The 26,436-nt window shown below is 45.2% G+C and overlaps 1 protein-coding gene across 10 annotated transcripts in view; it reads left to right on the forward strand.

Annotated features, from left to right (window-relative positions):
• The window catches only part of TENM2 (teneurin transmembrane protein 2), a 1,186,617-nt gene that overhangs the window by 1,090,433 nt on the left and 69,748 nt on the right, over nt 1–26,436 (forward strand). For all 10 annotated transcript variants that reach the window (XM_054488238.2, XM_054488240.2, XM_063665336.1 and 7 more), the window contains 2 exons: nt 20,110–20,320; nt 24,943–25,062. In XM_054488238.2, coding sequence (XP_054344213.1) covers nt 20,110–20,320; nt 24,943–25,062 — 331 coding nt within the window. The remainder of the gene's footprint in view (nt 1–20,109; nt 20,321–24,942; nt 25,063–26,436) is intronic.

Genomic DNA, 26,436 nt, shown 5'->3' on the forward strand with positions numbered 1-26,436 from the left:
AAATAAGATCTTTGACTTCCTGGGCATATTTGACTAGAGAATCTTCTGTTTAGAAAACTGTAAGGAAGGGGTTCAGTTTTCTTTTATTCCACTTTTATTCTACTGAGGTTTAGAAAAAAGAACCAGCTGCGCACAGCGACTCACACCTGTAATCCCAGCACTTTGGGAGGCCGAGGAGGGCAGATCACTTGAGGTCAGGAGTTTGAGACCAGCCTGGCCAATATGGTGAAACCCTGTCTCTAATAAAAATACAAAAATTAGCTGGGCATAGTGGCTCACACCTATAGTCCCAGCTACTCAGGAGGCTGAGGCATGAGAATCGCTTGAACCCAGGAGGAGGAGGCTGCAGTGAGGCAAGATCGCACCACTGCAGCACTCCAGCCTGGGTGACAGAGCAAGACTCCATCTCAAAAAAGAGAGAGAGAGAGAGAGAAAGAAAGAAAGGATGGAGGGAGGAAGGAAGGAAGGAAGGAAGGAAGGAATTCTCTTGCATATAAAAATAATAATCAGTAAGATTTTTGAGAGCTTACATGTGCCAAGCACTGTGCTGAGCTTGCTCTGCACCTGGGTTACGGGAACAGCCTCCCAAGTGGTCTCCCTGCTACTCTTCTTGCCGTCTGCTCTCTGTTCCTCCACACAGCAGCCAGAGGGAGTGTTTTAGTAGGTTGATGGCAAAAGTTATTGTGGTTTTGGCCATTGAAAGCAATTAATTTTGCACCAACCTAATACGTTGTAAATCTCATCATTCCGTGTTCTCAAAGGGTTTCTCACGGAGTTAGAATCAAAATCAGATGTTTTTTTCACCTTGGCTTAGAGGGCCCTCTGTATATCCCCTGCCTTGTCTCTGACCTGTCCTCCCCCATCCTCTCCGGAAGCTCTGCCTCATCCACTCTGGCTGGTGTTTAGACTGCACAAGTGCAAAGATTAGTTCTTCTACCCAAGGGTCTTTGCTAGTGCAAGGTGGAAATGCTCAGTCGAGGCACATTGTATCCCTGGCTCATTGTAGTCATTCAGTTCTCAGCTCAAATGCCTGAGAGGGACTTACTATGAAGTCTTCCTCTGTCTCTCTCCCATCAACCATTAGTGTTTCCTTTATGGAAATATCGCACTCCTAAATTTTCTCACGCTGTTATTCTTGTTTGTTTCTTCACACTAGACTGTAAGTTCAATGAGTCTATTTCATCATATTATTTTCATTATACAGATAAGGATACAAAGGTTCAAGAAGTTAAGACTCAGAATAGGCCTTTCAGCTAACCACCATGATATGTGGCTTTTCTCCTTTAAAACCATTGGCTCATTTTTTCTAAAACACTCAAAAAATTTGGACAGAGTCTCTGAAAAAGATTCAAACAAGTACAGAATGTGTGTTGCTGCAAAGAAGCCTTAGAAAAAAAACACCTCAAAGACAAAACTTTTCCATTGAAAACCTTTTCCTGGTACATGTAATTGACCATTGAATTAGTTGTCTTTTTTTTTTTTTTAAAAAAGGTGTTTAAAGTTTATAATTTACCCAACACAGCACTTTCAGTCTTTTTTAATCAAGTCTTTATTAGTTTAAATGGTTATTAAGTGTCTCTTAAGGGATTATGTTTTTTCCCCCGATTAGATGACAAATCAAATATTCATTATGAAATTGTGATGAAAATGCATAATCTGAAAAAAATTTTAATCGTGTAAATCACTATGGACTTATTTTAGGGAATTAAAGGATGAAAACGCAGATTTCACCGGTGGCAAGGAGGTAATATTGATAGCGTTATGTTGGCTTCCTGTATTTGTGCCTTGGCCAGAGTCTTGCCCTAGATGGTGGCAGGCACACCCCTGCCATCCCGCGGTCTCTGTGACCAGCATTTGAATAAAGAGGCAAGGTCCTCATGCCATCACTAGCTCTCTTGCTCCCACAGTCTTCCCCCAAGTCCGGACCGGTGGTTCCCTCCCGGGGCAACTCGCTCGCCCAGGAACATCTGGCAATGACTGGAAGCATTCACGGGTCATGGTAATGGGGAGGTGGGGAGGTGGGGAGGTGCTACTGGCATCTAGCGGGTAGAGGCCAGGGTTGCTGCTAAATGCCCTACACACATAGGAAAGCCCTAAATCAAAGAATGATCCGACCCAAAATGTCAATAACACCAAGGCTGAGAAATCCGATATAGACATTTAATGTCCCAGGAACACATCTGTCTGAGGGACCAGAGGGTCCCAAAACAGGCAGTGTCCATGGGCCTGATTTGAAAGACGTGATGTCCAAAACCTTAAGGCATTGAGCCCTTACCAAGGGCCAGGCCTGTGCTAAAACTTCATCCACATTGCCTAAATAAATCATGACAATCCCCACAAGAGCCGTAAGAGTCTCTCATTATCCTTTATATAGAAGCAGAAACTAAGAGCCAGAGAGGACAAGTGGCTTGTCCAAGCTCCCACGGCAAAAACATAGCCAAGCCAGGTTTCAGAACCTGGGTCAAGAACCCTCCTCTGGGCCCCTCACAGCACCTGAGTGTTTGTTGTGTTTGGGCTCAGAGCAAGGCAGAGCATAAGTGCTTGAACAACCTCCGCCCCTCAGAAACACGAATTTTGCAGCATGCTTGAAAATACCATCGGCGTTAGCTTTTCCTCCAGTTTTGGATTTGGAATGCATTTTTGCCACAAAGTGCTTAGGCACTGAAATGCCAGGGGTGAGCAGGGGAGAGTTGAGCAGTTGGACTTTAAATAGCAAGGTGTTAGCAAGCAGCACAGCAAGAGCAGCTGCCTAAGGCCTGTGCTCTTTTCTTTGACTTTCTATCTTCTCAGCCAAGAGCTCTGGGGGATTGGAGAGGGGCCAGAACTCTGTGGCCGAAAGCAAATCCAGAGAAAACTGCGAGGTGTTCCTCCAAACCTCTGTGCCTAATGCTTCTCTTCCTCCCCACTCACAACCAAGACCAAACCTTTCCAAGGTCATTCTCCTCCTCTGCCTGTCCTCAGGGTATGTCATCATGGAGCTCTCCCCACCCCCTTCAGTTTCCTGGAACTCCATGGCCACATACACTGAGGCACACTACCTCTTTCATTTATGAGAATCACAGGATGATTTCATTTATGGGAGTCTGGAAATGTCAGATGCAAAAAGGCTAAAATATAGAGTCCCTGGCAGCTGCAAAGCCCAGGGAGGGAAAGTCACTTACTCAAGGCCAAGGAGCAGGCAGGGCAGACCTATAACTGGAGTCCTGGTTTCCTGGCTCAAAATCCAGTGTGCTTTTCTCAATGCTACGTTGCCACCAAAAGGACCCAGTGACCCTCAGGAGAATGGGTGCATGTCACTACTGGTTGGAGCCAAGATCTGTTTCAGACCTGGGACCTAGATTAGAATGAGTGGAGGCGCCTAGGGTACCTCACAGTGAGTGCCACCTTCACTTTTGCCCCCCTCACCCCCTCATTCAGCTCTTCCTATTTGCAACCCTGCTCAGACCTCTTGTCATTGATGGCAATGACAGAAAACACCCTCCCCCACACCGGCCATACTCCTGGACAGACCACTCACCACCAAAATCATTTATTCATTCAACAAACATATACCAAGCCCCCACTCTGTGGCAGGGCATGTGAACGAATAAGACTCAAACTCTGCCCATAAAGAATCCTCTGTCTGGTGGGAGGTAAAATACACACTAAAGCTGTCACTGCAGAGCCACATTTTAAGGGTCCATAACAGAAGTAAGGCCAAGAGACCATGGCCGCTCACAAGAGAGGCACTGAAGACTTCCAAAATAGGTACAGCTTGAATCTTAAAAGATATAAAGGAATTAGGCAAGGAAGGAGGGAAAAGCATTGTGAATGAAGGGAACGGCAAATGCACAGAGGCAAGGAACAGCAATGCCTGTGTGGGGACCTCTGAGAAGCCTGGTACCTTGCAGCCTAGTCCACGTGGAGAATGGAGGAGGATGAGGCTAGAATGGGGTTTGCATGCAGTGCTGGGCAGAGCACAACACAGCCAGCATATTTGTGCCTCCCACCACATAGCATCTCAGTCTTCAAAACTGCAACCATGCCTGCCCTTCAGACAGAAGGCTGATATATCTGCTTGAGTTATTATAAACACACACACCACAGCTGAGAAGCAGGCGTGGCCTTTTGTTATGTTGCCTCCATTGTGCATGGGCATTCTTTCTCCCAGGGAGAGGAGAAAACTTGGCAGGGTAGTCGAAGGCTTTGGGATTTGAGCTTCAGGTCATGTGCCAGCTCCTCCACTTCCTCAAGATACGAGCTTAAATTTAAGCTCTGTCCTCTGTAAAGTGGAGCTAGGGCTAATTTCTACCTCATAGGATGCTGTGAGGCTTAGATGAGTTAATGGACGCAAAACAGTCAGCACAATGGTTCGTATACGTCTCATACGTCAGTGAGCATCAGAATCACCTGGAAGGCTTCATGCACAGATGGCTGGGCCCCACCCTCAGAGTTTCAGATTCAGTAGGTCTGGCAGGAAGCCCAAGAATGCGCATTTCTCACAAGTGCCCAGATGATGCTGACGCGTTGAGAACCACTGACTTAGCGTAATACGTGCTTTTTGAAGGGAAGCTCAAGTGCTGGCAGAGGGATTCCTCTGAGCGTGCCAGCCCTGGGCCAGCTGATGAGGAGAGACAGGCCAAACAGCTCTGCAACCTGAGGCGGTGGCCGCTTGATTAGCATATCGACCTTGGGTACGTTCCTGGGTTCACTGAGGTCCTTGCCACAGAAGCTTGTCATCCGGAAAGGAGTCAGGGCTTCAACTTTCCAGGATCCATCCTCCTCCTTCAAGAGTGTTGGAATAAAAAAAATGTGGAAGGAGTTTGCTGGGAGAGAGCAGTGATAGCTGGCCCTGGTTCCTTGCCTTTTATGACATTCTACTGCTTCTCCCATACCCCCTGCCCCACTTAGGACAGGTGATGCTGTGCCATTTACTGATGGGGTCCACAGACTTTGGAATCACATAGACCTAGCTGTACATTCTGACTCAGGTTCTTACTAGCTGTGCTTCCTTGAGCAAAGGACCTAACCTCTCTGAGACTCAGTTCTCTCATCTGTAAACTGGAAACAATGATATCAACCTCATTGGCCTGTTGTAAGGTTTGACTAGAAAGTTTATAGACAGCAAGTCAATGCCCCTTTATTTAAATGGCTGCTCTAAGTGTTTGCATCTCCCTGTATGATGTGAGTTCAGAGATTCTAAAAACATACACTGCCTCCCAATAAAAAAAACTCATCATTTCAAACAATACATACATTTCAAAATCAGGAACCCATCTTTTGGTCCCTGTTATAATACATTTCCCTCAATTTCATCCCCACTGGCTCTGGAATGAGTGCTGTCTTCCCTCAGAGGTCATGAACCGGTGACCCCCAAGCTGGGTGGGTCACTGCCATGTTCCGTTTAGCCACATAGGCTTACAAAAATCTTTGCATTCATTGCGGACATTTAGAGGATTTCATTTAACTAACAAAGAAACTGAGGGCCTAGAGGTTAACTTGCCCAGAGTCAAACAGTGGAAGGGCTGGGATTGGAGCCCAGTTCTTCTGATTCTAAATGTCTTGTTCATTCTTCTCTCAGACCCTTTTTCTGAAAGTAATTTTATGCCAGGTGTGCCAGAGAGTCCAAAGCCGCTAGGTATCTGGGGTCATGCTGGAAAAGAGGAATCCATGGAGAAGACAGATGCAGAAAAGAGAAACAGCAGTCCTTGGAGCAAGCTTCTCCTTCTTTTACTTCTGCCATGCTCACTCAGAAAGCTTGTGGCTCAGGGAGTGTGCAACCAGGGAGAAAACCCCAGCCTACCTGGGGTCCATCACTCAAAGTTTTAGCCCTTTGACGAGCAACACTAATATCATCACTACCCAGCTAGCACACTGTCTGCCAGGGTGGCCATTGCATAGGCCTTTGACATGCCTGCCCTCTTTGTCTATGCATCTTGCCACACAGATTTTGGGATGCCCCCTTACCTGGCCTCTCCATTCCCTACTAGTAACCCTTAAGGCCATGATTTCTTAATAGCTTTCCACCTCCACTCAGATCATGCCAACAGCTTCTCTGGGCTGGACTATGGGTCCTCCAGCTTTAATCTGTTCCCCACAGAGCAGCTAGAAGAATCCTTTTAGAAGTCAGATCCTATCACACCCCTGCTCAAGCCTTGCCAGGGCCTCTCATCTCCTGTAGCATGGCACCCAGGTTGCCGCAGTGGCTTCCATTGCTCTGCGTAAGTGAGTCCCCGCTTCCATGCTGATCTCATTTCCTCTCTCTCTTCCTCGTCCTCTCTCTGCCCAATACCTGCCATCTTGCCATTCCTACAACTCACAAATACACTTTCACCCTAGGCTTCTGCACTTGCTGTTGCCTCTGCTCAGAGTGTTCTTCTTCCAGATGTTTCCATGACTCATTTCCTCATTTCGTTTAGGTTTCCACACGAACATCACTTCTTTAGAGAGGCCCTCCCTGCCCTCCCTGTCTAAAGCAGAAAATCTTCTCCTTCATCAGTCTCCAGCCCCTTACCCTGCTTTACTTAGTATCTTCAGAACACTATCACTCTAAGTCCATCATGCATTCATTTGTTTATTGTCTATTTTCCCCCTCTAGACTCTAGGGCCATAATCACAGGGTCCTTGTCTGCCTTGGTCAACTCATTGTTACACGAATTGAATGAGTAAAAGCTTTCATGAGAAGTGTTTGGGATCGGAAGCAATTGTCTTTTATTCAATAGATTATTGGGAGATAAATACATTTCATTTTAGGATTTCAAAAAACATGCATACAGTGACACCCAAGTGACTATATACCGCTGATATCGTTTTATCAATGCAAAGAAAATCCAAATATAAAATACATCTTTTCTTTTCAGTAAGGCATGAAGACGTGGTTGTACTGCTCTTCATCTGTATTATTGACTTGGCCTCATCCTGTCCATTGACTTCGTATGGGTTGGTGCAGTAGGTATGCAAGCCTCATAATCCTCCTTTAAAACAAGAGGAAAGGCAGAGGCTGCTGTAGATTGTTCTTGGGTGAACTCCGACCTCCCAAACTACAGCTTGCTGGAGAAGCATAGAGTAGGGGAGAAGAACAGCAAGTCTAAGGCTGGGCCAGCTGCGTGTGAATCCCAGCTTCCCCACCCACCAGCAGCTGCCCAACCTTAGTCAAGTAACTGACCCTCTCTAGGACTGAGTTTCTCCATCTGAAAAGTGAAAGTTAACAAATGGTTACTATACAACAAGTCCTTCTGCATACAGTTTATTTGATTTTTTTTTTTTTGCAACAGCCCTGTTAAGCTGGTGTGATTATTTTTATTTTACAGATGAAGAAACCTAGACTCAGAGAGGTAAAGTAACTAGCCCAAGGCCACACAGCCAATATTTTGCTGACCTGGGGTTGAACACAGATCAGCTGCCTCTAGATCCTGTGATCATAATTGGCAGTATGATACTAATTCCTAGTACCTACACCATAGAGTAGATGCGAAGATTAAATGACAGCCAGGCACAGTGGCTCATGCCTGTAATCCCAGCACTTTGGGAGACTGAGGCAGGAGGATTGCTTGAGCCCAGGAACTTGAGACCAGTCTGGTCAATATAGCAAGACCTTGTCTCTACAAAAAATTAAAAAATTAGCTGGGCACAGTGATGGGTGCCTATAGTCCCAGCTACTCAGCAGGCTGAAGCAGGAGGATCTCTTGAACCCAGGAATTTGAGGCTGCAGTGAGCCAAGATTGCGCCACTGCACTGCAGCCTGGGTAACAGCACAAGACCTCACCTCTAAAAATAAACAAATAAGTATAAAACAAAATAAATGAGAAAATCTCCAGAGAGTGCTAAGCACAGTGCCTGGAACATGGCAACAGCCACGTTTAGGAATGACACCGTTTAGAAATTAGTACTTCCAACTCCTCTAATTCCAAGGAAGCTCGTAGAATAGCCAAGTCCGGGCCCTTCTCCCAGCTGGCAGTCTGGGGTATTTCTTTATGCAGCAGAAGGAGAAGCATCATGCCCCCCCTACTAATCCTCTCCACTCTGGGGCCAAGCCTCCCATCTTCCCCCCAGGGACAAGGTCTCCCCTCAGGCGGAAAGTAACTGTTCCAGCTTGTTGCTCAGAGGTGTCGGTGGTGACAGCCCCTTTTCTTTCTGAGGGACCCAGCAGGTCACCGTCTGGCACCAGGCTGCCACCCCCTGCCGGGCCTGGGCTGCGCTGGCCGTCGGCTCAGTTCTGTGTGACCTGTCAGTGGGCTCTTTCAAATGGAGGTTGATGAGGAACAGAGCAGGGTAGACCAGGCAGCGAGAGGCTAGGAACAGCAGGCAGAGGGCAAGCGTTTGGGGAAATCAGAAGCCAAGAGCAGAGGCCCCTGCTCTCTGTTGCCAGTGGTTTTTGTAACAGCAAAGTGGGGAGACAGCCGCAGCCAGGATAGAAATCCCCCAGGTATAAAAAACGTGGCTCTAGGCTAACAAGCGTGAGACTGTGCCAGAGAGGCCTGTCAGAGGCTGTCCAAGGTGGGAAATTTCTGATCAAATGAGATCATTCCCAGAGGCCCTTTCTGGGTTGAGAGTCAGCAGGGGTGGGGCAAGGAGAGGAAAAGAAGGAAGGGGAAAGAGAGAGAAAAAATGACTAAGAAATGAACATGTTTTCTGAAGCTTCAGTATTTCCCTTCCTAAGTCCTATGACATTCAGAGGGTACCTATATATGGCTGTGACTGCTTCCAGCCCCCTGTGAAGAACCGAGAACAGAAGTCAAGAGGCTTTGGAGGAGGCCGGGCATGGTGGTTCACGCCTGTAATCCCAGCAGTTTAATTCCAGCACTGTAATCCCAGAAGTCAGGATGCTTTGGGAGGCCGAGGCAGATGGATCACTTGAGATCAGGAGTTCGAGACCAGGCTAGCCAACATGGTGAAACCCCATCTCTACTAAAAATACAAAAGTTAGCCAGGCATGGTGAAGGGCGCCTGTAATCCCAGCTACTTGGGAGACTGAGCCAGGAGAATCACTTGAACCCAGGAGGCGGAGGTCGCAGTGAGCTGAGATCAAGCCACTGCACCCCAGCCTGGGCAACAGAGTGACACTCTGCCTGAAAAAAAAAAAAAAAGAGGCTTTGAGGTAGACAACCAACGTGTGAATCATTAATCACTTCTCCATCATTTACTAGCACTGTGACCTTGGGCAAGACCCTTAAGCTCTATGAACCTCAGTTTCTTTATCTGCAAAATGAGGATCATAGAACCCACCTCAAAGGGTTCTTGAGAGCATGACTGGGTGCTGGCTGGATCGAAGCACAGCACAGGCTGAGCAAGCACAGAGAGGCTTAAGTGGCTGGCAGAGGGCCAGGCACTTAATTGTAAACTTAAGTCAAAAGTGTGAACTGGGGCAGAGAGCTGACCAAAACATTCTGCAGCCCAGTTTCCCAAAACATAAATCACCCTCTAATAGGTATGTAAATGGTTACTCTCACTAACTGCCTTAGATAAAAGAGCTCATATATACATGCTCGTACAAACATGTCATGGCAGAGGGTACAACAGGCTCCTGTGTGTTGGACACTCAGCATAGCAGTCACACAACCTTACATGGCAGCTTTGTGTAGGATTTTGTTCCAGAGTGCAGCAAACAGGGTCCAAAACCCAGTCCTACCACTTAAAAACAGAGTGGCCATAGGTGACTTATTTAATCTCGAAGTCTCCCATTCCTCATCTGTAAACAATGATGTTAATAGCACCCAGGATTCTAGTGGTGTCTTAATAAAGGCATGTATTTAAAGTACCTAGCCCAGTGCCAGGCACCCAGGCAGCTCCTCCTGAGCACCAACCATTGGTTCTCATTAGACATGGTTGCCCTTAATGTTCCATTGTCCTGCTGACCCCAGGATGTTTTTACCTAGCACAGGGTCCCCACTCTAAAATGCACTGGCCTTGGGAGACACTGGGAGCTGGAGGACAGGTGCTCTGAATTGATGTGCTAGTAGTACCGATGTGGTTTGTGTTGGGCCTGATCACCCAAAGCCCTGCACTTTATAGGAAGTCAATCAAGGATGAGACTGCCACTTGCGACTATTGAGTAGGTAGAGGTATGGCTGGTCCTACCAGGAACAAAGCCCCCAAACCTAGAGCGCTGTGTTCTCATGAACTGTTTCCCAATGTGTATGGCACTAGATGCAATTGCAGGGAGAGGCTTGGAGCCAGAAGGGTCCATGGTCAGGAAATGCTGTGTACTCCATGACAATATTAAAGACTCATAATGTGTATCCATGTATCAAAGCCTCCAGGAAGTCCTGCTGTAAGTTTAACTTTGTTTAACTGACGCCCAAATTATATTTGATGGCAGATCCTCCCCTCCCACCTCCACTTTTCTGTTTCAGGGAATGCGTATTAACATCCTGCGGGAGACAGGGTTTGGAAAAACTGTTGTAGCCCCTCAGCTGTACTGCTGTGGATATTTGAAGGCTTTTTCTCAGTCACTCAGAACAGAGGTCTCAAGCTTTAGTGAGCAAAATAATCATTCTCGAGAATCTTCTTTAAAATGCAGATTCCCGGCCAGGCACGGTGGTGTACACCTGTCATCCCAGCACTTTGGGAGGCCAAGGCGCGTGAATCACCTGAGGTCAGGAGTTCGAGACCAGCTTGGCCAACATGGTGAAACCCTGTCTCTACTAAAAATAAAAAAATTAGCTGGGCATTGTGGGGGGCGCCTGTAATGCCAGCTACTCAGGAGACTAAGGCAGAAGAATCACTTGAACCCGGGAGGCAGAGGTTGCAGTGAGCCAAGATGGCACCATTGCACTCCAGCCTAGGCAACAAAAGTGAAACTCCATCTTAAAATTTAAAAAAAAAAAAAAATACAGGTTCCCAATATTTAGACTCAGGAATTCGGTACGTCTGAGTTGATGGCATCTTAACACCATACCAGAGCAGGTAGTCAGGGATCACAGCTTCAGCAACGCTGGCTTAAAGCTTAGTCACTGGAAATACGGTGCTCAGAGCAACAGCATAGACATCACCTGGGAGCTCATAAATAATGCAGGCTCTCAAACCCCTCCTTTGGACACGGGATGAGAATCTACCTTTTAACAAGATCCCTGAGTGATTGTGATGCTCATTAGAATTTGAGAAGCATTGGTTTAACAGGTTTTTGTCGATGGCATTTGTTTTTGGTTTTTGTCCATTAGTTGCTGGTGAAGAACCACTTGTTAAAAATAACTGGACAAACACTATAATCCCCTTGTCAAACATTTCCCCCAGTGGCTTCAAGGTACAGCCTATTAAAGAGAGGCCTTACCTGAATCAGATTTCTGCTTTTGGTAGCAGAGCCTTGATTTTCTCAAGCAGCCCTTGCTTTTTTTTTTTCCCACATCCATCCTAAAGAGTAGAAGAGCCAGCAAACAGCTTTCACTGGGGCCTCCTCTCTGCCAGATCTCTGGTCAGACCTGATTCATCTTCCATGACTGAGTCATAAGAAAGGCCAGAAGGTGCTTTGGTACAACGATCTCTGGACTTGGAAGTCAGAGTCTGACCAAAAGAGTTGGCAAGAAGTAGGAGGAAAACTTCCAACAGGTCTTCCAGAAGGAGTGCAAATACAGTTTTACTTCTTTTTTTTTTTTGAGACAGAGTCTCACTTTGTCACCCAGGCTGAAGTGGAGTGACGCGATCTCAGCTCACTGCAACCTCCGCCTCCCGAGTTCAAGCGATTCTTCTGCCTCACCCTCCCAAATAGCTGGGACTACAGGTGTGCACCATCATGCCTGGCTGATTTTTGTATTTTTAGTAGAGATGGGGTTTCGCCATGTTGGTCAGGCTGGTCTCGAACTCCTGACCTCAGGTGATCCACCTGCCTCAGCCGCCCAAAGTACTGGGATTACAGGCTCAAGCCACTGCACCCGGCGCAGTTTTACTTCTTGCAATATTTGAGAATGGCCGTTGCTCTGTGCAGGGAAGGAGGATGCCTGAGGAGCGACGGTTCATCAGGCAGCCAGGGTATTAATGGCAGGTGAAACCTTCCCAACGAGCATCCTGTCAGCCAATCTATTGCTTTAAAAGGTTGGCAATGCAGGAGACCTTACAGAGGCAATGAAGAACTAATCTCATATTGCCAGGTTAAATCAAGTCAGCCTTGCCTGTTCCTTTCACTTCTTAGTTACATCAAGCCCAAATACTTTCAATTATCCTCACTTCCAACTTGTCAGCAGGCGTAGGGTAAAATGCAAATGGAACAGTACCTTTCTCTCGTGGAGAGCAGGAAATATCACTAAGAATAACCTTCATGTATTGAGCTGTTCCTCTGTCTTAAGAGCTATACATTCATCATCTCATTTCACATGCACCTTCTTAGAGCACCTCTGTGCATTTCAGTGTAGTCGGCATTATTAAGTCCATTCTATAGATTGGAAAACTGAGCCACAGGAATTCAGTCACTTGCCCAAGATGACACAGCTGATGAATAATAGACCAGGTTTTAAAGCCAGACCATTCTAAATCTAAAGCCCGTGTTCATTTGCTATTTTTCAAACTGAGCCAAAAGCCCAGTACCACCCTGGGCAAATGGGGCAGGGCAGGGACCAAGCATTGCATCTCAGCGGGCCCCGAGCTTTGGGGTGACTCACTTGAAATTTTCTAAGTTGCTCCCCCAGTGTCAGGGACTGGCCAAGGTCAGCAATGCTAACTAGGAGGAGCACCCCAGTCCAGACTAGGACCCACGTGAGCCCTGATCCCTGTTCCTCCCCTTCAGGGTACTCTCTTTTTTTCTGAGACGGAGTCTCACCCTGTCGCCCAGGCTGGAGTGCAGTGACGCAATTGGGGCTCACTGCAACCTCTGCCTTCCATGTTCAAGCGATTCTTCTGCCTCAGCCTCCCGAGTAGCCAGGACCACAAGTGCGTGCCACCACACCCGGCTAATTTTTGTAGTTTTTAGTAGAGAGACCATGTTGGCTAGGCTGGTCTTGAACTCCTGACCTCGTGATCCACCCACCTCGGCCTCTCAAAGTGCTGGGATTACAGGCGTGAGCCACTGCGCCCGGCCCAGGGTACTCTTTGACCCTCTACCACCCCTCACCCCCACTCCTGTGCATGTAGGGTCAGTAAGATGCCCCAAATTGTTTTGGCATTTGCATGTATGGGATATCCTAAGGCCTAACGGCCAGCTCCAGTTCTAGCAGGCAGCCTAGCAAGCACTGGCCAGAGGACTCTCTCTTTTGCAAACCAAGCTTCCAGAATGGTGCTGACCTGCTGATTTGGGGTGACTCAAATTGTTTATATAGTCAGGGGCCCAGTAAAAAAAAAAAAAAAAAAATGCCCTTTGACTGGGGTGCTTCATACCTTAGGCATGCCCTGCAGGAGTTTACCTCAAAACAAACTAACTCCCAAGACAAAACCAATCCTATGGTTCCCCCTTTTTACTGAGGAAACTATTTCCATCTCTAACTCAAATTCAGCAGGAGCCTTTGGCCTTTGCTGACCAGCATTGAGTGCCCTCCAGGACCCCTGCACCTTCTTCACGAACAACCAGATTTCATCTTTCTTGCCCCAACTTATTGCTTCTTCCCTACTTTTTATTGCTGCATTAATTTTTCACCTCCTCATCATTATTAGCTGATATCAAAAACGACCCCGGGTTACTGGGTTCACCCCCTGACTACCCAGACTTTCCTTGGGGAAGTGACAGCTTGGTGAGCACCTAGCTCTGTATAGGTAAACAAACCTATATGACGCCAAGAAGACTCAAAAAGAAAAAGAAAAAGAAAAAAATAGAAATGACTCAGAAGCACTTAGTAGGTGACAAGGTGCTCACAACTGTTGTAAGGACCTCTCGTGGATTGCCTCTGTTGATCCTCCCAGCACTCCTGTGGGTATAATCATCACTGACCTCACTTTGTCAATTCACCTGGGGAGCCAGGTGACTGAAATGAAGATCAAGAGCATTCCCAGTGCCCAGAAAGTTTCCCTGTGCCCTTTCCCAACTAATACCTCCTCATCAAGGTAACTACAATTTCTAACTTTCTATCATCACTGGCTAACTTTGACTGTTCTTGAACATCCTATCGATGGGTCAGAGAGTACTCTTCAAAGCTCATGTTTTTAACCAATCCACTCTATGGCCTCCCGGCCCAATGAGTAGGAAAGGTAGATTTGGTGCTTGATCTGTGAAACCATGACTGCAAAGAGTGCAGCTTATTTTTAAATCTGAGCTTCTGACCAGTCCCCAACCAGCAGCTGCGTGCAGACACTAGCAGAGCCATCCACAGCACCTGCAGTGATTTGTTAGAGGCCATCTCTACCACTCTGTCACAAAATGAAACTTAGAAAAGTAAATGTAGGTGTTCCTCTGGAGCCTTTAATACCTAGGAAAGCCATGGAGTTCATGCAGGTTGGAGAGAGACTCACTTGCAAACCAAGCTACAGGGAGAAAAGTTGAACAAAATGCTTCCATTCAGTTTCTCTATAAGCTGCCCAGAAGATCAAAGAAGCAAATAAGTGAAATCAACATCTTCTCATTCCTTGAGCCATTTCCTATGAGAATGATGATGCAAGAACTCATACAGCCTCCTCCAGGCACAAAGGTGTGCATGGTTCAGCCAACTCCAAAGGATCCAGATGCTTATTGTGGCTGCTTTAGAGCCTCTCCATCGACACAGGGCCTCCTTCCTCCTGAGTGTAGCTTTACTAGCAAGTGTTTAATGAAGGCTTTGAGCTTGAATCTCTTCACTAGTTAGGAGCTCCTTTTAAAATCTAGCAGAGTACACTAGACGGGATTGAAACGGCTGACAAAAACCTATAGCCAGCACAAAAGTAAGCGCCACCTTGCGCCAATGGTAAACAGCTGAAAGGGGATTGTGTCTCACAGGTAAATAGTGTGGTCCTCTGCAGCCTACAATGCCAGGGATAAATTCCCAGGCATCTGGTTTCTCATGCTGATTCCTCTTCAGATGCTCATTTCAACCAGCCGCGTTCTTTCCCAGCTGTAGGAGTAGACAGGCCTTCAGAAGTGATTAAATCTCACAGCTGCCCACACTTACCCCCTGTTGATGGGTTACTACTGCCTTGTCTTCAGACTTCCTTGGGGAAGGAAGTGTCACCCCTCCTAATAATGAAGACAAAGGGTGATAATCTCATCGGTTGCCTTTCTCTACTTTTTATTCATAGCTGCTTCTTAGCCACTTGGATATTCACCTTCTCCAAGCCTCAGTTGCATCCTCTATAGGTGGGTATAGAGTGGGTGGCATGGTGATAATTGTGCTAAGACAGTGTACTGAGCATTCATTATACGACACTGCTCTGAGTACTATACAGACAATAACTGCTTTAACCCTCCCAGCAGCACTATCTACCACCACCATCATCATCATCATCTCCATTTTATACATGAGGGAAACTGAAGCACAGAGCAGTTAATTGCCCATGGTCAACAGCTGGGTAATAGCCAATCTGAGATTCAAACCCAGACACCCTGTTCTATAATCTGAATTTAAGAGTTACATTATTCTGCTTTGCAGGATTTCCATGAATCTTTAAATTTAAAAAAATGTAAATTCTGCTCAATCTATAGTATTTGTTATTACTATTAATTATTATTATTATTAACCTATCACTATTTGGAAATAAAGTATTCTTGCCAAGATTCAACCAGCCCACAGCCTATACCAGTAAATGACTCTAAATATAAGGGAATATTAATTTCATTTACTTTTGCATCTGTTTTTTTTTAAATGAAAAAGTGGAAGATTTCAGGGAGTTTCTGGTTATAGTTATAGTTCACTGGACATATACTATATACCAGACTGACATATATATATATATTTGAATTTATATATATATAAATTTATTTATTCTCCATCACATAACCCTATGGCATATGTGCAATTATAACTCAGTTTTTAATGCAAGGAAACTACAACCCAGCAAGGCTGATTAACTTTCCAAGCTCACACAGCCAGGGAACTAGCAGAGATGAGCTTCAAACCCAAATCCATCTGATTCCAGAGGCCAGGCTCTCACCTCTGATGCTGTGTAGACTTTTTGGCTTTTTACCTTGGGACTTCTAATCCAAAGGTTTCGATTCAGCATTAATGAACCTGTTTCACGTTGCCAGAACTGTTATGGAAGAATCTCTCTGATTTGCTTTATCAAAAGCAATAAATAGAATGCCTTGGTATCATTCCCAGAAAGTTTCTCCATGATCACATTTCTCTGAAATTGTCATTACAATTAGCTTACGACGTGTATGAGTAGAATAGAGCCAGAGCTGTGATTTAGCGTCCGTTCTGACAGAAAACACCTAGATAATTCCTTTTGGCCCCATTTCACTGAGTGAAGTAAGATTAAGCAGACATGAGCCACCGCAGCATGGGCTGATTGGGAAGGCCTAAGTTGCTTTCCCATAACCGCTGAGTCAGTATTGCGCCCTTTTTGAGGACTCCGCAAACCTCTCCCACCATCGTCACCCCCTTCCCCAGGAAAAAGCCAACCAGACTAACAAATAAGTAGGCAGATAAATAAATAAAGAAATCATCCAATGTCATAGGGGGGCCGGGCTGCTTTCCCTCTGCTGTCGAATGGAGACATCGGCCACCTCTCAGGTCCTGAACTGGCAATTCAGAACAGTTTGATTGCCTGCTTGATTGTTTGCGAGATAACTGCAAGATTGTCAGTGACAGGGTAATTTACTGAAGATTGCAATGTCAGACTCCATCCAAGGGGCTTGCTGGCATAAAGACGCGATTCTCATGACTGACAGGCCACTGGGAGATTGGAGTGCCAATTTAAAGTTCAGTGTCGTCTGAAAGTGTTTGGCGGCTGCAGCCCATAATCGCGCAGCATGATGAGGTCATTATAGGCATAACGCAGGCTCCTACTTAATAACGGGTAGAACCCCAAATGCACAATCTCTGGAGCAGGTAAATGTAAATATGTAGGAGGAAATCATTTGTATCCTATTTTTTTTCTGTTTTGGCATTTGTCATCTGCTATTGCTGATGTGTTTAGGCCATCTCCTGCCAGACAGGCCCTTGAATCAAAAGCCCAGAATCAACAAAACGGTGGGGAAATTTGAGGTTCACAATTCTGAAGCAGTCACGAGCCCGGAAAGAGTGACAGGCTGGAGGGGGAGGGGGAGGCAAATGTTCAGCACTTAATAGGAAAACTGTCTTAAGTTATTCTTCAAGCCCAAAGAGGTCTTCAAGGCGGCTATATGGAGCGGGTGGTAAATGGGTTGGAGGGGGAGGAAATATTTCCCCAGCTTCAGGAGGGAAAGGCCACCAGAGATGGATGGTACCCCTAATCGGAAGAGGCCGGTGACCTTAAAGAAATCTGTAGTGCTAACAGCAGTGGGTTTCTTCTCACCTGAGAAGCTTCTTGTGGCTGCTGAATGAAGCCCTGCCAGCATATCTCAGCAGGTTATTTTTTAAATCTGAAACAGGCATTCCGTGGTAGAGCCCTTCTGTCTTGTGAAGGCAGCCAATGGACAGTGATGTTCAAGGCAGAATTCTATGCACTTTTTTTCTTCTTTTTCTTATTCTGCCAATGGCCCTCCAGATTGGACAGCCTGAATGTGGATCTGAAACAATGCCTGGATATCATCCTGCTACTAAGATACAATCTCCAGTGCTGTTTCTAGGGTCTGAGGTTTGCCAGGCTCTAGAGAACTGGGGAGTATCCGATTCAGCCAGCACATCAGCCCGAGATGTTCAGAGCCTTGATTTCGAAAGTCTCTCAATCTAAAGTGTGCCTGCCTGCTCACCCTCCTGTGTCTGCATTTCTAGGAAATTGTGTAAATCTAAATGTGTTACGAGGCACATGAGCACCATTTGCCCATGTGGAAAATGAGAGGCTAGTTTTAGTAATTTAAAGCCAGGCAAAACATGCAACTTCCTAATTTGTTTGTTTGCTAAAAAGAAAGTAATGCATTAAAATAATTGCACATTAATTGCTAAATTACAGTGGAACTTTGGTGAAATTACATATTTCATTTTCATTAGCGGAACCAAACGAAAAGGGTAATGCCAAAAAATTACATTGTAGTAAATTTAAAGCACCCAGCCAGGCCTCTGATTCAGCGTTCCAGTACAAGTGTTTGTCAAGGCACAGCCCAGGGTTTGAGTGCATGTTTCCATGATTCTAATTATGGTCCAAAAAAATGCCTTGCTATCAAATCCAGGAGGTGCAAGCAAGTTATTCTCCAAGCTTCTCCACCGTGTGTTCAATCAGCTCCCAGCTGAGTGAATAAGGATTGACTAACGAATTTGTTCTTATCAGAAATTCCAAGGAGCAAACACTGCCCTAAACATTCCCATCTTCCGCCCTCACAGACAGGTGAGGAATGGGAAACAGTCATTTTATTCATTCAACAAACATCTGTTGAGTGCCCGATTCTGTGCTTGGTACTAAGAGAGGAATGAATATAAAATTAATAAGACATCATTTTTCTCTTCAAAGAGCTCATTTTCCAATAGGGAGGCGAGCATTAAGAGGTCATTAATTCTACTGTAAGAAAGTTGGCATTAACAATGGTTTTTAAATCGTATTGTGTGTTAGAATCACCCGAGAATCATGTTTAAAATGCAGATTCCAGGGTCTGCTCCTGGAGGCTCTCCCTGGGGAGATGTGGGGTGGGCCATTTATTCTTCCTGCAGGATTCTGATGCAGAATGCTTCTTTGAGAACCTCTGATTCAGGGATGTACAGAACAGGGATTCCTAACTATCTTGGTCAGTTTGGTCTGCTACAACAAAAATACCATAGACTAGGCGGCTTAAACAACAAACAGTTATTTCTCACAGTCCTGGAGACTGGGAAGTCCAAGATCAAGGCACCAACAGATTCAGTGTCTGGTGAGGCCCTGATTCTTGATTGATAGACTGCAGTCTTCTTGCTGTGTCCACACATGGCAGAAAGAGTACTAAAGTGCTCTCTGGGGTCTCATTTATAAGGACACTCATCCATTTATAAGAGTTCCACCCCCACCCTCATGACTTAATTACCTCCCAAAAGCCCCATTCCTAATACCATCACATTGGGAGTTAAGTTTTCAACATTGAACTTTGAAGGATCACAGACATTCAGTTTGTAGCAATAATCTGGCCAGGGGCGTCATCCGGAAGGCTTCCTGGAAGAAGAGGCCACACCTAAACTTGATCTTAAAGGATGAGTCAGTCCTGTCAGTTTCCCCCACTCTACCATTAGCTCCTTAAAGACAGCCTCCATGGTTCTTTGCTCTCTCTCTTGTTTCCAGCACATGGACACCACTCAAATATTTGTTGAATGGTAGTTGAGTAAATAGGACTCAGCCCAGGTAAAGGGATGGAGGCACAGGACTCCAGGCAAGTGCATAATAATCTTCCGAGTCCTAAGGGCATGCGGGAAGACAGAACCAGAAACTACTGCGGAAACTGCAGGCTTAATTTCCAGATTCCCAAGCCAAAGCCATTTCTCCACATTTCCTAGAAAATGTAAAACCCTCAGCACCTGGGTTTCCAATTGGTCAGCAGTTCCGTTCCTGGCTCAGAGGGATTGGGATAGAATACTTTTCTCCACTAAAGTGAGATTTAAGGAATTCCATGCATTTTAGCTTTTTTTAATTTGATTTAAAAAAAATTGTATTTCTAATAGAGACAGGGTCTCACTATGTTGCCCAGGTTGGTCTCGAACTCCTGGGCTCGAGTGATCCTTCTGCTTCAGCTTCCCAAAGTGCTAGGATTACAGGTGTGAGCCACCATGCCCAGCCAGAAATTCCATACATTTTGCTTGCTTGTGCACCCATTAGCACAGACCCCTGGGAACTGACTGTGGGTAATTTGCTGTGCTGTGTCGTTCAAAGGCAAAGTTTTTGTTTTTATTTTCCCACTCAAATAATACTTGTTCATAGTAGAAAAAAGTAGAAATTCCAGAAAAGCACAATAAAGAAGAGAAGCACACTAATCTGCTACATGAGGATAACCATTTGTCAACATTTTAAATTATTTCCTTTCAGTCTTTTATTTTCTATGTGTATGGATTGGAATTGGATGAGACTTGCTGTGTGAAACCTGCCACCTCAGGCCCATGGGTCCGTTTGATGCTGCTCATGCCTGTGCTGGTAACAAAGGTGTTAGTGTCTCCAAACAGCTTTATGCCATGAAATCCGCTGACTCTGGCTCTGCCTCTGCCCTTCCAGATGGCCTGGTGGATTGCTTGGACCCTGACTGCTGCCTGCAGTCAGCCTGTCAGAACAGCCTGCTCTGCCGGGGGTCCCGGGACCCACTGGACATCATTCAGCAGGGCCAGACGGATTGGCCCACAGTGAAGTCCTTCTATGACCGTATCAAGCTCTTGGCAGGCAAGGATAGCACCCACATCATTCCTGGAGAGAACCCTTTCAACAGCAGGTAGGCACCCTCTGTCCCTGCAAACTGCTGAAGTCACTGATTTTCTTCCTTTTGGAGCCAGAGGCAGTGCTCCAGCTTTCCCGGGGACCCAATTGGCCTGGAATCTGCCCCCCTAGAGGCAGCTCCCTCCAAGGGGGCCTCAGAGAAGTGCCCTTTCCTCACTTTGTGTTGGACTCCAGAACAGAGCCCTAGTGTCTTTGCAGGATGTCAACATCTTTAACCCAGAACCTGCTGGAGACACCTGTTGATTCCCTGGTTTTTAAATCATTTTTAAAATCTGTTATTTTATGATGTTATTGTCATTATATTAAATCTCCCTTTATAATGCCTCTGATAGTGGCTTTTGTTCGAGCATTGCTGAAACAGTTCATTCAATAGAGTATTTTTGAAAGCTGTTATTAACTTGATAACATAACCTATCATTCGGTGGCAACTTAGAGTCAAGATGATGTTGGTTGCAAGGATTTATTGAGCACCTAGGCTGAGCCAGAGACTTTGTATAGATTATCCCTAATCCACACAACAATCCCATCTATTACCTCTCCTGATTACCTACTGCGTGCAAGCCACTGTGCCACTGCATTTCACCCCTCATTCTCTCCAGTTTATTATTGCTCTTAGTTGCTAATTTGAGGCTTATGAATATTCTAGGGTCAAGTTCTAGATTCATTTTGTCTTCAACTTCACCCCAGGACAAGTTAGAACTGTGCTCCTGGAGAAGAGAGCAAGGGGAAGGTTTGTCTTGGAGACACTTCCCCACCACCCCATCCCCTCCTCTTTTCTATGCACTACGTATGATTCTGAGGGTAGAGAGGAGGGGTAGGAGAGGCTGGGGGTCTTCTTATGGCTTGGCCATGCTTGATCTTCCTCTCAGTTGGTCCCGGTCCAGATGTTGATGGTGCATGCTGATGCAAGAAGGAGGAGCATGGTCTAATTGGGGATGCCCCGCCCCATCTCTGTGGTCCTTCACATCAAGAAATAAAAACTGCTGGTCAGGTCCTTTTTCACAAAACTTCTAGGTACTAGGAACTTGGGTAGGATGGTCCTGGCCCCTTTGCAGCCCTGACGACCCCCATTGTGCCATCTTTGTCTTATTTCTCTTTAGCCTTATTCAGGTAGGCCCAGGAGCAACTCTGGAAGTATGCTACTTCTCTCGGCTTCCAAGCAGGGAAGAAATACTAGACTTCCCTTCTTACAGAAGCCCTTAACTTTATAAGTGATTCTCTTGGAGCCCCTCTCATGAGCCTTTCATTGGTCCCCAACCGAGAGAGGCCAGTGAGTGTGGGATGGGGAAGGAATGGGTGTCAGCACAGCTGATTCTACAGCCTCTTCGAGCTCTCTGGAAAGTTGGAGAGCCCCAATTCCTGCAGCTCTTTTGAATATGAGTGTCTTAACAAGGTCACCTTAGGCCAACAACTTTTGCTTCTCTCTGTTCTCATTTTACTAAAAATAAACTAGAAAAAGAAATAATAGAAAAGTAAAAATAATCTCAGCCCTCTTCTATTTCAGCCCTGACACCTCCTAGTGATATCATGTTGGGCTCATAAAGCTCATTTTCTTGATTAATAAAATTAAGATAACACTATTAAATACGTAAAAGTTGATCAGATGAATTGGGTCATTCTTGTCATACCCAACTAAAGCAGAGTCAAGAAGCCAGGAAGAAAAAGCACTCTGGGCACATAACATTGCCCTAGAAATGTAATTCTCCCCAGGCCTGGCTACTGAAACTGCCTGGTGTAACCTGAAGCCAGTTGATCTAATAGCGACAGAAACAACCTACTATGACTCTAAGACTAGTTTTACCCACCACCATCATTCACCAGTCGGAACTCACCAGATCGCGAAAACTTTACCAGTCCCAGTGAACTTTCTCTCAAAAGAATAAGTAACTTTTCTCCTTATAAAACCTCCACACTTCTCTTTGTTCTTCAGACATCCTGAAGACTACCCCCATGCATATGCCCTGAATTGCAATTCTTGCTTCCCAAATAAAACATTTTAAATTTAGAGATTAATCTTTCTATTTTATTTGACTTTAACATATATTATACACAGTATTATTACTGTTTCTTTTAGTAGAAGAACCTCTCAAGAAAATAAAAGAAACCACAGATCTCTGATAAATAAAAAGTATTTACTCTGCTTGTTAAATCCTAACTCTAGAACAGATTCTGTAAGTATGCTTCCTTTTAATTATGAACATAATTCATCTTGCTAGAGACCCGTGACTGGGCAGAGCTTGCACTGGGCCATAAGCATTTCAGTGGGGTTTGTAGTTTGCTTATACTGAAAATGCATCCTCTGAAGGCCTGTTTCAGTCTGCTTGCTCATTAACCTGTCATTATTTCTACCCTAAATCCAGTCATTTCCTGATATTCTCCCTTTCATGCTTTCTTCACCTGGCCCTTCTAATTTTATCTGATTCTCCTCATCAATGGTTACCACTTCCAGAAGGCATCTTGAGCTAGAGCCAAAATACAGGTGAACAGTCAGGAACCCCAGAATATTTGGTAGACTATGCCAGCCCAGGAGACCTGAAAGAAAGATGCTTTAGAGAAAGCGTCTCAGAAGCTTTAAATGTAAACAATAAAATGGCACCTCCCAGGCTCTCCAGCTGTCTGCATGGATACATAATTCAGAAATATGAAATGTAACTCCAAGACATAGGTTGAAGTTCAGTAAGCGTGTGAATTCCAGTACATTATCATCTTACAAATAACGAAGGACAAAGCTAGGAGTAAAAAAGAACTTGAAAATTCAAGACTTCTAAAAAGGCGTTCCCCTAGATAATGGCATACAAAAATAACTAAAATGCCTTGACTCCACCACTATAATTTATAAAGCAGATCTCACTATCTAGATAATGTGATAATTGTTACACATCAATAATCATAAATAGAAATGAACTGATAGTATGTCTTAGCTGAATCTTTTCTGCAAATTGACTGCCTGGAAACGATAGGAAGGCAGCAGCAAGGAAGAATTTGAAAAACAGAGGATAGAAATCACAGGCAACACTACTCCTGTTATTCCTATGGCACGCTGCAAAGCCTTCTGCTACAGGAATGATTTAAAAGAAATAGCAGTTGTAGAAAAAAGGAAGGGTGGGGGGACTCCATTGTGGAATGTACTTTCAATTTTGTTTTCTCATCACGAGCACTGTGTACCTTGTGGTCGTCAACACACATCACTGATTTTAAAATAGTGTCTGGTAAGGTCTTAAAGAAATCTTAGTCCGAGCTAAGATAAGAAAATGGAATTGAACAAAAGGATTATTTTCATAAATTAGTTTTCCACTTTAAAAGAGTCTAGCGTTGTGGTTAAAACCAGCTAAAAATGGCATTCATTTGTTAGGCAGCCAGTAGCAGACAATTAGAGCTGTCAGTGGAACAGTCTAAACACTCCTGAGATCATCAAAGGGTTGGAGTTGAACAGCTGGGGGTATTGCTAATAAAAAGAGAGATGCATGGAGACAGCATCCCTCCGGTTTTCAGGACACTCGGGAATGCAAAAGTAAGTGCATTCCAAAAATCAAGCCGACTTTGACAAGATTCTGGCAAAGGACGGGTCAGTTGATCACCTAGTTCAGAAACTGGGAGTGTGTCCAGGACCGTGGGAGCCTGAGAACCTCTCTTCTTTTGCCAAATTGCCTAGTCTGCTGGGGGCTCGGTGCAGAAGTGGAGCTTCTTGTTGTCCCATTTCTCTGTGAAGTCAAGAGAATTCAGATGAGAGGAGACATGCACATTCTCCCTCCATGGACTTTGAGCAGAATATGGTAGCATCTCTCTGGCTTTATAGGACTTTCCCAGGGGTAGCTGGTTGGAAACTGGGATTTGTGGGAAAGTTCTAGTTACTGTGTCTGGAAAGAGGGAGATGTTCTGTAACACTGGAAATAAATTGGTAGGATTTCAAAACCCTTCAAGATAGCAGGAATTTGACATAAGAGAAATATGTAGTAACACAGAATCCAGAATCCAATATATTTCTAGCAGAAAAAAAAAACGTATATAGATATATACACATTTTGATTGAATGCGTATATTGAAGGGTTTTGCTATATATATCTCCAGAGTTCTCTGTTCCTCAGACCCTCATGGATTATGAGAAATTTTGCTCTTAGAGGGCAGCAAAAGACAATGCATGTGTATTTCCCAGCCATAAAACTCTCTGTGCTCCCCTCTACCCACTCTGACATTCTGGCCTCTAGAAGAGTAACGTGGCCATCCTCCAAAGCCAAAAAATGGAAATAAGCAGCCAGATGTGGAAGCTCTCACCCGAGTATGACACTCTTGGTGCCAGGCTAAGGAGCACCTGGGAATGATGAGGGACAGCCTGCAGCTCAGGCCAAACAAAAGCCAAACAATGTCAAGAAATGGAGGAAGGCCAAGAGTGGAAGGCGGGTGCCCAGGAGACCCCATGGCCCAGCTCAGTGATGGGAGATGCTGCCCATGGATTTCACCCCAAAATGTCACTAGTGTGATTGTGCAAAGCCAGAAGTTAATGTTGAAAGCCTTCTCCTCGCCTGAGGGACCAGATGAGGATGAGGGAGCAGAGGCAGTGGGGAATTATCTCTGTTCTCCGGCATGTGGCTCAAAGACCTCTGTTTCTTTCTTTCTCAGCTTGGTTTCTCTCATCCGAGGCCAAGTAGTAACTACAGATGGAACTCCCCTGGTCGGTGTGAACGTGTCTTTTGTCAAGTACCCAAAATACGGCTATACCATCACCCGTCAGGATGGCACGTAAGTAGCTTTGTGGGTCTCGGACCTACTCAGGACCACACGTGTGTGCAAAGGGACAGATGGTGCTGTTGGCTTGGAACCACAGGATTCCCCCTGGTGGACTGGAATGTCCACCAGGCCTGTCCCCTAGTGAGGATTCCCGCAAAGACATTTCATGCTTTTTGATGTGACATCAAAAACAGAAAATAAATAGGAAAGGCAACTTACCTAGGACAGCTCACAGCCACCTCGTTTTTTTAATGTCAGGTCAATGCACGTGTATATGTGTGTGTGTGTGTGTGTGTGTGTTGGGGTGGAGGCAGATTCTAGAAAAAGAAGGGAAGGTAGCTCTTAGAAACGAACTCCTGTTTTAAATCAAAGGCAGTGCTGGGTGACAGGAATCCACATGACATAGTGTCCTGTGGTGATCCCCTTCTGCTTTCATCTGTGGCTTTAGGAGTTGTGTTGTTTTCGCTACTGTTTGGAGGGGGTGGCGTGTAATCAGAGAAGTCTAATTAAATACATTTAGCAGTCACCCTGCTGTGTGAAGGAGGCAACCTTTCCCTATTATCTTCTGATTGGAAACGTGTACCCGTTCAGCCTCCATCAAGATGAAAGCTCTGTCATTTCCTTAATCCATTTGGGCATAGAGTAGAAATTTAAAGAAAAAGATAAGAAAAAGAAAAGAAATCTATGGGAGGGAGAAAACACTGACTTACTCTGGGCTAAAAAACACACAGACACACAGACAATTATGGCATTCTGTTTTAAATGAAAAGGGAACTGTGGCTGCAAATCTGATCCAACGCTCTTTCTGTAAAATGCACTCTGGAAAATCTTGGATGTATCACAGAAGTAAGAACAGGGATTTTTTACCTTTCTCTGGCGAAGAGTCTGGCCTTATTTTCTTTCTAATGCCCTAAGGTAGCCTTATAGGCAGTTTCAACAATTACCAGCCCCCAGGAGCCCTAACTTCACTCTCCCACCTCTGAAACCCAAACAGGGAGTCTAAGGATTCATACCAAATCTTCAATATTCATGAAATTTCTGATATCTCACTCATAGATTTCTGCAGCCAAATCTTATTATTTTAAAGCACAGGATGGCAGATGTGTGCCTTACAAAATTACTCTGGCCCTTGTTCATTCTTAGAAGCCAGTGGGTTTTTTGTTTTGTTTTGGTTTTTTGTTTTTTTTTTTTTTGAGATGGAGTCTTGCTCTTCTCACCCAGGCTGGAGTGCAATGGCGCGATCTCGGCTCACTGCAACCTCCGCCTCCTGGGTTCAAGCGATTCTCCTGCCTCAGCCTCCCAAGTAGCTGGGATTACAGGCACCCACCACCACACCCAGCTAATTTTTGTATTTTTAGTAGAGACAGGGTTTCACCATGTTGGCCA

This window comes from Pongo pygmaeus, chromosome 4 (assembly GCF_028885625.2).
Source record: "Pongo pygmaeus isolate AG05252 chromosome 4, NHGRI_mPonPyg2-v2.0_pri, whole genome shotgun sequence".
Taxonomy (NCBI): Eukaryota; Metazoa; Chordata; class Mammalia; order Primates; family Hominidae; genus Pongo; species Pongo pygmaeus.